Consider the following 11,011-nt stretch of genomic DNA (forward strand, 5'->3'; position numbering starts at 1 on the left):
GTTTCTGGAATGTGTGGAATTTTTGTGTTTTAATGTTTTTGGAATGTGTTGTTTATGCAATCAAATATTAAAAAAGTGTTGTTGTGATAGGAAGTTTTCTCGATAGAGAAATAACAATTTGGTAGGTAAAGACTTATATTAATTAACTCTCTGAACATTGACTTGAATACTTACTTCTATTACTACTGAGCACGTTAGTAAACGTATGTTATCGGTTGTAGTGAGATGTACCGTTCTAATAACAAAAAATTCATTAGTTTTCGAGAGTTATTAACGAAAATCGATTCTATCAAAGAACAAATTTAGATTTTCTCGTGGTTTCGCCCTAACTTGGGGCTCATCAGTGCAGTGCAGTCGACAAACAAATGACGACAAACTGCAGACCAACAAAGAATAAATACTCTTTTATATGAATGCACATCGTATGCTTATCGCGATTTTCAGTTGGAACTGTAACTAATACAGAAAAGATGAATCGGATATTTGGGGTTAAATCATGATGATGCGAACCGCGTGCACAAACAACTAGATGATGATGATAATGATGATGCATCAACGACGATTCAATTGTTTTTAAACGATCCTCCGGACGCATAAACTTCGATCCCTAAATTGACAGCAGCAGCAGCAGAAGAAGCAGAAGCAGCAGGAGAACAGCAGCTGTCACGCACGCAACGAACTGTCGCGTAAATCGATCCGTCGCGGATCAACTTTTAACCATCCTCTTTTCCATTCAAACGAAAACTTTGCAGAAAACCGCATTCCGATCGCAGACTACACAACACAACACTACAACCACGACGACGCAATTTGAAAGCTACAAATGCGACATCTGTGCGTTATCGTGAAATTAAAATTCACTTGCTGCCAACCGCTTAAAATTATTTAAAAAATCAATAACCTGTTACCAACTGAAATTGAAATAATAATAAAAGAGAAGTGCGTAATTGGAGTTGCATAACTCGTTTTTTTTTTTCGTTGTTGTTTGTAGGGCGTTTATTTGTTTCGTGGTTGGTATCGTTTGAATGAAGGAAAAAGCGCGTCCTCGCGTTTGAGACCGGTTATTTTAACAAGCTGCCGGTCGTTCTGCCAAAGAAGGAAGGAAGAAGCGAAAGGCGACGGTGAGAGGGAGTGAGTGAGGAGATGAGATGTGAGAGTGTGAGAGAGAGAGAGAGAGAGAGAAGTGGTTCGGTGGCAGCATTGGCTTTTCAGAACACGTATTTTCACCATTTGGCTAATTGGAACAATAAATTGTACCTACAGTGTGTCCGATTTTAATAGGCTGATTGTCTTTTGTTTCATGGCATCTGTTCGAAAACGGACGGCGAGGAGTGCGGAGACGCGAGGGGGGAGAGTGTTGAAGAAGGATGACGACCTCCCTCGCGCCCTCTCCCATCTCACGTCTTCACTTCTTCGTCGTCGTCGTCGTCCTTCGACCCCGAAGAAGAAACTCACCACCGTATTCATATATATAAATATAAATTTTCATTTGTGTGCCAATTTAATATTTATTTCGTCTTCATCAGGCATTCGCGCGGCGCGAAACAACGATTGACGCAACGCCTTTTGTTTGTTCGTAACCAGGGGCAACACGCGTTGTACCGACGCCGAAGGGAATTAGCACGGCCCTCTTAATATTACTCTCTTTTGTTTTGTTACGGTTACGTAACAGTTTGTTTCTGTTTTATGCGTTTTGTTCCAAGAAACGAAGAAGTGGGCAGGAGGGATGAAAGAGGACTCAATTAGTGAGAGAAGATGTGTCCGTAATTAATCGCTCGTTACCTTAAACCAGAAGCCGCTTCTGGAACCCTCGGATGAAAACAAGAGAGGACGGACCCCTTCTTTTTACCGATCGTCGTCGATTTTTTCTTCATTTGTTTCTTCAGTCTTTACCTGAGGAACCATTTAAAAACAAAAAAAAATCTCTTTTTCTCCGCAACGTTATTTAGGAAGGCCTCAAGACGACAAGTCCGTTTTAATCGGGGCTACCGAATCTTCACCCGAACGAAAACCAAAAAAAAAAACAAAATCCAACAACTTCTGGGCTTGTTTCATCCAATTTAATTACTCTACAGAAGTAGAAAAAAAAAATGAATCTCGTAAAAAGAAGCACCGATTTTCTTATCTACCTTTCATAAACAACAGCAACAACAACGACATACTGCCAACGTAATAAAAATAAGAGAGAGAGAGGGAGTAAAACAATTGCAAAAACAAAAGCTAATTAGCGGGGTCGATGATGGGCGTAACGCAACGTTCGGCACGGAAACGTATAGAATTACGGCAATTCTACGTAAAAAAAAAACAACAGCAACGCGTTTCGTTTGTTTCATCTCAGCTTTTTTGTTTTCATGTAATCCGATCTGAACACGCAAATTAAGATAATTGGCGACGCTCCAAGAGATGTCGCATCCAGCAAGAAACCAAAAAAAAAACAAACAATTAACAAAGACTTTGTGGGTGTCTTGATTTTTCCTACGTTTTCATTCAGTATTTTCTTTTTGTTCGCTCGAGTAGTGTATATAGTTGTTTGTACTCCAGACTGAATGAAAGGTGTCAAAAGAAGTTAAAACTCATTCAGGAGGTGAAAAATTTCAAGAAATCGTTTCCACACTTAAAAATACACACACACACAAACAGCAAACAACAATAAAAATAGAAAAGAAAAGAGAAACTAGTTTAGTTTCGAGTGCGACCACAATTACCGACACTTGCATTCGTACGTTCGTTTGTTTGTTTGTTTGTTGCCATGGCATTTCCTCTTTTGTTCGACCCTCCATTTTGTTTGCGTCCATTGTATGCAAAGCGCGTCGACTCTTGACACAAAATAAGCAACAAAAACAACAACAAAAAAAAACAAATGAAAAGAAACGAAACGAAACAAAACAGGAAATGCATAAATATTCGTCATTATTGGATAATGTTAGATTGTTTATTATGAATTCATCGTGTCCTCGTCAAGGACGACGACAAAAGATGATGATGATGATTACGAAATATGCAATTGTTTTTTTTTTTTTGAATTTAACCCACGTCTTTCGCAAACAATCGAATTCGGGTTACATACAGTTATTTCCATGGAAACCAAATTGCCATTATATAATTATCGAAATTTGAACAAAATTATTAAATGAATTATGAATAATGTGTTTTACGTAAACGTTTACGTAAGCGCAACGTTTAAGTGAAATTGTTGCGTTGTGTGTTCGCACGTGAAATTCGTGAGTGTGATAAAGCTAATTAATTGAATTCCGGGAACTGGAGGACTGAAAACGAGATGAAAAAACGACGAATGGATTGGAAAGAGTGAGACAAAGAGATTTTGAGATGGGAGTGAGGTTAGGAACAATGGCTGCTCTCCACCTCTTTGCTCTGCCACTCCTGATCAGAGAAGGTCTTGGAAAAGTGGGAGAGAGATGAAAGATGAGAATGTGTGTGAGAAAGAGAGAGAGAGAGAGAAAGAAGATACACGGTCCTGAGGAGAATTTTAATTGATATCAACTCAAAGTCGCACACACTCAATTCCAAGAAGTAATTTCACAAATTGGTGTTGCTCTCTCTCTCTCTCTCTTTGTTTCTTTATATTTCTGTCTCTTTCCATCGCATTCACATCGCGTCTATCTCTCTCTCTCTCAAGATCGATCAAAGAGTGTATGAGGGAAAGAGTGAGAGAGATATGAAGAAAGGAACAAGGATGGTAGCGAACGTTCGAAAGCCCGGTAGCTGCGGCCGTTGCCGCGCAACGGCTTGTAATTATTATTCAATAGACATTGCGTCTTTTTAATTGGTTGTTATCGGATAATTGTCTTCTCTCTTTCTCTCGCACACACTCCCTCTACGAAAGGAACAAACGAAACCAGTCCGCGAGAAGTCATCTGTTTCACGGCCTACTGCTACTACCCTACCTGCAATATCTCATTCTCTCTATCTCACACACTTATTTCCAAATGAATTTCATCGTTGCATCTTTCTCTTTCTTCATGTGGATTAATTAATTTTATTGGTGGTAGTAATTGCCGATCGCCAAAAGAAAACGCGCGATAAAAGTGGGAAAAGGTGATCGAAATTCAACTCACGTTTATCATCAACTCATCTCTCTCTCTTCGTCTTTCCTACATTCCCATCATCCCCCCTTCGAAACAACAGCAACAACAACAACAAAAAAAACAAAAGCCGATTGTGGAAATTGTTGCTAATGCGTCGGGATTTTTGAGATTACTTCGATCCCCGACGCAACTGAAACGAAACAAAACAAAACAAAAAAAAACAATTGAAAAGAAAAAACAAAATGAGAAGAGTCGATAAAAAGGCGCGCAGCGCATCGCTAATTTTCTACAAGGAAACCAAAACTGTTATTCGATGCAAGATATTTTTATCGCGCTTTTAACTTCTTTCTCTCCGACCGTCTGCGTGTACATATCTTTCTTTCTTTCTTTCTTTCTGCTTCTTTAAGAGATGATTTTATTGCGCCGCGGTTAATTAACACGTTTCGGCGATTAAATATAAATCCGTCTCTCCGTTCTGATGACAAATAAAAATACCTACTTCTTCAGACTTTTATAAACTCTCTCTTTCTCTCTCTGTCTATATACCTTCTCCTCTTTTCTTTCGTTTAGTTGGATCTTGGACATGGAACGATCTTTTTTAGAAGGTGGTTGAATTATCAGAAGACATAATTTTAACACGATTTACCAGAAGAAGTTACGTCAATTTCAAATACATTTTTAAGCAATTTTTTGAGTGTGTTAAATGTTAGAATTAGTGCGGATTGAGACTTGAAAAGAATTTTGAAAATATTTCAATTTTTAACAAAGTTACACGTGATAAATCATTTTAACAAAATTTACCAGAAGAAATTTAGAGAATTTTCAAATAAATTTGAATCAATTTTTTGAAAGCATTTAATGTCAGTATTAGTATAGATTTAGAAATGAAAAGAATTATGAAAATATTTCAACTTTTAACAAAGTTACAGAAGTTATAATGAATTAATCTTTTTTTAATGATTTTGCTATCTTCATATTAATTTTTATCCAATTTTTCGAATACGTTTATTAGTGAAATTAGTATAGTTTAAGAAATTAAGGGAATTATGTAAATATCTTGTTTTGGAGATAATTAGAAACGATAAACGAAAACTATAATTTTAACATAATTTACCAGAAGGAATTTCGGAGATTTCAAAAGAAGTTTTAATTAAATTTTTAAGTGAGTTTAATTCTAATGTTAGTGTAGATTAAGAAATGAAAGAGATTATGAAAATATCTCAATTTTTAACAAAGTTACACATGATAAATCAAAGACATAATTTTTATCGCATTTACCAGAAGGAATTTTGAGAATTTCCAAATAAATTTGAATCGATTTTTTGAGAGCGTTTAATGTTAGAATTACTACGGATTAAGAAATGAAAATATTTCAATTTTTAACAAAGTTATTGAAGAATTTTTTTTTAATGATTTTGCTAAGTTCTTATTAATTTTTAACCCAATATTTTGAGTACATTTACTACTGAAATTAGTATAGTTTAAGAAATTAAGGAAATTATGTAAATATCTTGTTTTGGAGATAATTAGAAACGATAAACGAAAACTATAATTTTAACATAATTTACCAGAAGGAATTTTGAGAATTTCAAAACAAGTTTTAATTAAATTTTTAAGTGCGTTCAATTTTAATATTAGTGTAGATTGAGAAACGAAAGAGATTATGAAAATATCTCAATTTTTAACAAAGTTACACATGGATAAATTAAAGACATAATTTTTACAAAATTTACCAGAAGGAATTTTGAGAATTTCCAAATAAATTTGAAACAATTTTTTTGAGAGCGTTTAATGTTAGAATTACTACGGATTAAGAAATGAAAAGAATTATAAAAATATTTCAACTTTCAACAAAGTTATTGAAGAATATTTTTTTTAATGATTTTGCTAAGTTCTTATTAATTTTTAACCAATTTTTTAAGTACGTTTACTACTGAAATGAGTATAATTTAAGAAATTAAGGGAATTATGTAAATATCTTGTTTTTTGGAGATAATTAGAAACGATTAACGAAAACTATAATTTTAACATAATTTACCAGAAGGAATTTCGGTGATTTAAAAACAAGTTTTAATTAAATTTTTAAGTGCGTTTAATGTTAATATTAGTGTATATTGAGGAATGAAAGAGATTATGAAAATATCTCAATTTTGAAGAAAGTTACAGACCAATAAACACAGTTAAACTGTTCAAATTAGTGCAATTCAGATGAAGAAGAAAGAAAGAAAAAAGAAAAAAAAACTAAGGGATGGTCTGTAAATCAAACGAAAACTAATCGGTTTTCGGGGTCGTCCGTCGTGTTAATTGGATCTCTCGGAAATTTTAATTAGAATTAGAGAGATGAAGATGAAAAAGAAGAAAAAAAGAGGGTGAAAGAGGAGAAGAGTTTCGGTTTCTAATTAGTTTTTTGTTCTCGAGCCGCCCGAAGAAGAAGGAAGGAATGAAAGAGTGAAGAAAACGAGAAGAAATCAGTGTAGAAAGAAACAACAAAGAGATGATATTAATTTATATAAAAGGTTCCGTTTAAGATTTCGTGGTAATTAGTTTTCGGAGGAGTCTGTTAATGTGAGTGTGCGACGGTCGAGGCGAAATAAAAAGAGTAAGAGAAATGGAGTGTTGCGTGTGTAAGAGAGAGATGGTGAGAGAGAGAGAGAGGTGAACGTGCGAGAATCGAGATCGAGAGATGGAGCTACCGGTTTTTTTTTGTTCTTCTCTCTCTCTGTCCATTCCTTTCCGACCCGTAAATTTATTTATATCGGAATGCCGCCCATTTAATAATTTAAATGTTAATTTGTTAATTAATGATACAAATTGCTTTCGTGAAATGCTACAGCAGCATTTCAAGATTTCGTGGCAACAGATGTCGCTCTTTGCAACAACAACAACAATAATAATAATAACAATAACAAATGCGTAACGGCAACCGCCCCGGCTTGCTCATTAAAAGCAAATCGCGAATGCATTGGATAAAGGAGATGGATAGATGCGATGTGACTTTATAAGAGAGAGTGAGAGTGCGTGTGTTCCGTAATTGGGGTTGGTTCGGTTCGGACGATGATGCCCTTTTTCGTAGCGCAGTTTCAGATCGAAGGCGGCGGCGGTTGTCGTTCTCGGAAAGCATCGCGCGCGCTCTCGCTCAACTGTTTTGGCAGCGGAAAAAACAAAAAACAAACGAGAAACAATAATAAGAAACAAAAGAGAGATATATAGAGAGAGAGAGGTGTGCAATGCGGGCACACAAAGTGCGAGAGTCAATCATCATCGCAGCATCGACACTTCTTTTCCATATTAACGGAATACCCGAGATGCTTCCACCTTGCACCCATAAATTCTCAACTTTATGCGTTCCAACCACCACTCACTAAACGACTCAAGAATATGTTATACTAAAATGAAAGAAAAAAAAAAAAGAAACGAAAACCCTTAAGAAAAAAAAATTGGAAAAGTTACGACCAATTTTGAGTGTGTAATTTTCTGTGCTTTCCGAGAAACTAAACTAATTTCCCCACCCTAAATCTACTAAACGATTCAATCTAAATTCCACACAACGAATTATGTAAATGTACCCTATATAATAGATAGATTATGAACGAGCTAACTCAATGCTTATCTTAAAAAAAAAAACAAATGAAGTGTTACGTAAAAACAATCAAGAACGTAAAAACAATTGAATGTTTGAAACAAAAGTGTGATGTTCCTCTTGGTCTGATCTTTAATTATCGAACTTTTGCAAATAAATTGAATGAAAATCGTACTGAGATTAAGTTAAAGTTCAAGAAGTAAAGATGCGCAAGCTCCTCCACTGCGGCAAAGTGGGAACATCGTCGGAGGAGGTTATTTTTTTATTTTTTTTTATCTAATCTCTTTATATATATATATTCTCTGATAATTTTTAATTAAGTCATCTTGAATATTGAATATCAATTGTTAATTTTGTTTTTTGTTTGTTTTTGTTGCTAAGTGGTAACTAAGAGAAGGGTTAAATAAAAGAAGATCGGTTTTTCGGTTTCGTAAATAGTTATTTCATTCATTCATAATTTTTGTCCGTTTTTTTTTTGTTTTCATCAAATTGTTATATATATATATGTGTAGTATATATATATGTTATTTACAATCAATATACAATATAAATAAAATTTGTCCTATGTACAAAATAATAATAATAATATTTATATATATATAATATGTATAGGTTATGTAATAATAATAATAACACGTGATGAGAAGAAGAAGAATAGGAGGAGGAGGGAATTTATGTACATGGGAAACAATTGAATTGAAAGAAAAAGAGATGGAGAAGGAACAAACGAAATGTACATCAGTCTTATGAAACTTTTTCCGAGTTTGAGACTACTACAGAACAGAATGCACGCGATACTTGCCAAGTGCACGTGCATCACTTGAAAAAGAAAAGTCACTTTACAGGAATCACAAAATTTCACTCGATCGAATGCAAAGTGACAAGTATCGGTGTGGTGTGGCGCAGTAGTAGTAGTAGTAGTCATCTTTTGGTGGTACTCGTATGTATGTATGTTTGCATATGTTCGCGAAAATTAAATAATAATTAATGATGATGATGTTGATTTGGTTGCCCGCATCAGTGTGGCATGTTGAGCAGCGCCTCCTGCTGGTTCGCGGCTGCGGCCGCCGCCGCGAAACTGTGGGCGGCGGCGGCGGCGGCCGCGAAATGCGGATGATGATGTGGATGATGGGGATGGTGCGGGGGCGGCCGGTGCGCGATCGCCGCGAGGAACGGTGATATCACGTGACCGGGGGCGCCGCCCGCCGCCGCCGACGGAAACAGACCGAAAGTGGGCGGCAGAAGGGGGCGCGCTGACAAACGAAGCTTCTCCAGTTCCGCTTCCTGCAGCCTCTTCGCCTTCGCCCTTCGATTCTGGAACCATATCTTCACTTGCGTCTCGGTCAATCGGAGGGAACTGGAGAATTCCGCCCGCTCGGCGATGCTCAGGTACTGCTTGTCCCGGAACTTCTTCTCCAACGCCAAAAGTTGTTGAGTGGTGAACGGGGTGCGTGGTTTTCTGTTGGGTTTGTGCTTCCTCAACGCGCATCTGACCATCGGTTGGCCCGGGTTTTGACCGATGTTCGGAAGATTTGCTGGAAAAAACAACAAGCGCACGAACAATTAGTAAACAGTTCAAAGGGAAACTATGGTAACGCTAAAAACAAAAGGAGATGCTTACTTTGCGGGGATGTCGATCTGAGCATCGCGTTGTGTGAGCCGATCCAAGGGCCGAAGGGCCAATGTGAAGCGGCGGCGGCGGCTGCTGCAGCTGCGGCCGCCGACTGTGCGGCCATCATCCTCATCGAGGGATGCAGAGGTTGCGGAACAACAACGTGATGTGATCCCGTCGACGAGTTCGGACTTAAACTGCCGCGACTCTCCAGATCGTCGGTGTCTACGTCGTCGACGGTGATGTCCGCGTCCTCGTCCTCCTCCTCCGGTTCGTCGTCATCGTTACCAACGATAACATCCTCATTGCTGATGCCAAGGTGATGATGAAAGTGCTGATGAAGCCTTCTCCTAGCCTCGACCTCATCCTCGACGTCCTCCTCCCTCTTCACTATACTTATACTATTGTTGTTGTTGTTGTTAATGTTGATGGGCGTCTTCGAGAGGAGAGATTCGACGCTGAACGAGATTTTTGAAGATTTCAAACTCAACTCTGATTTCGTGTCCTCCATCGCACCAACAACGAAAAAACAAAAATAATCAAACAAACAACGGACGCGCACCCAACAAGAATCCAATTATATATCTTTTGTTTTATTTAAAATAATAACACCAACAGTTTGCACTTGGCGCACTTGGATTTAATCACTCGATTGTGTGTTTTCAATTATTTGTTTTTTCTTTTTTCAGCCAACTTTTTTTTTTGTTTTTTTGCGTGCGTGCGTGCGTGCTCACGTTTCGGACGGCTGAAGCGAACTGAAGACTTTTCCGTTCGTGGGGGTCGTCGCAGCCGCTTTCCGATCTTCGATTGTCATATTTCTGGTGGTGGTGGTGGTGGAGGGGTGGGGGGTTGTTACTGGTGATGATGATGATGGTTCGCGTTGGTGGGGGGTGAATAACAAGCGAAACGCGCGCGTCGACTCCGCCCACCTTCTCGTGCCTTCGCATCGGCGGCGGGCGTGTCCTCGACCCCTAAGCCACGCCCTTATTTATTGCCGCTAATTTCGCCGTCGCCTCCTCGAAAATTTCTTAATTATTTTCCTCGCGCTTTATTACATATATATTAAGCAAATAATCGTTTCTGGCGCGCCGAACTTAATTGATCCTCTCTCTCACTCACACTCTGTTCACATTTCTATATATATATGTATATTTCAACGAGGGGCGGCAGATTCGAACCACGCCCACCTCTCGCCGCCCCCGTTTCTCTCTCTCTCGCTCTCACGCATTCGATCCGTCCATCTCTTTATTCGCGATTTATGCAAGCGTACAATAAAATCAATTTAATGCCTATCGTTCAACCGGCTCAGCTCACTCATGAAATCGAATAAATCTCCAAGCCAACAAAACGCCATTTTCATATGTTTCCACCCCCCCAAAAAAAAAACAAAAAATTTTTAATTGTCAAAACCCTTATCGTAATTTGTAAAACGAATCTAGATTGCGTTTTTTTTTTCTGTTGTTGTTGTCGTCGTCATTAAATCATTACTTCTTGCACGCAAAACAAATGAAACTGAATCATGTTTTCAATTGTTCGCCATGACGACATATAAATAAATTCGAAATTATTATTATTGTTATTATTTCTTTAAAGTACAAATGAATTGCATTAATCGAACGAAGGAAGGAAATTATATGAAAAACAATGGAAGGTGAAAAGACAAAAGAATATTCATAACGCTTTTACTTAATTGTTTTTTTCGCTCTTTCTCTCTTACTCTCTCTTGCTTTTTCCGCAATGAAATGAATTAACAATTGTGGGTCGTCAAGGAGA

At 37.6% G+C, this 11,011-nt stretch overlaps 1 protein-coding gene across 1 annotated transcript; it reads right to left on the minus strand.

Moving 5' to 3' along the window:
• Positions 1 to 8,274: 8,274 nt before the first annotated feature.
• Positions 8,275 to 9,880, minus strand: LOC108557835 (homeobox protein MSX-1-like). The gene is made up of 2 exons (XM_017914515.1): positions 9,248 to 9,880; positions 8,275 to 9,161 (listed from the first exon to the last, which is right to left on the minus strand). Exons 1-2 carry the CDS (start codon positions 9,747 to 9,749, stop codon positions 8,644 to 8,646), a joined length of 1,020 nt encoding a protein of 339 aa, XP_017770004.1. The 5' UTR covers positions 9,750 to 9,880; the 3' UTR covers positions 8,275 to 8,643.
• Between the last annotated feature and the right edge of the window lie 1,131 nt (positions 9,881 to 11,011).

This window comes from Nicrophorus vespilloides, unplaced genomic scaffold, assembly GCF_001412225.1.
Source record: "Nicrophorus vespilloides isolate i.1.1-1 unplaced genomic scaffold, Nicve_v1.0, whole genome shotgun sequence".
NCBI classification, from domain to species: domain Eukaryota; kingdom Metazoa; phylum Arthropoda; class Insecta; order Coleoptera; family Silphidae; genus Nicrophorus; species Nicrophorus vespilloides.

Bases quoted from the DNA above. Each gene is read 5' to 3' on its own strand.
- LOC108557835 (XM_017914515.1), bottom strand. From the start codon at position 9,749: ATGGAGGACACGAAATCAGAGTTGAGTTTGAAATCTTCAAAAATCTCG. The intron at 9,162-9,247 runs GTAAGCATCTCC...TGTTTTTTCCAG, and splicing joins CAGATCGACATCCCCGCAAA to CAAATCTTCCGAACATCGGT.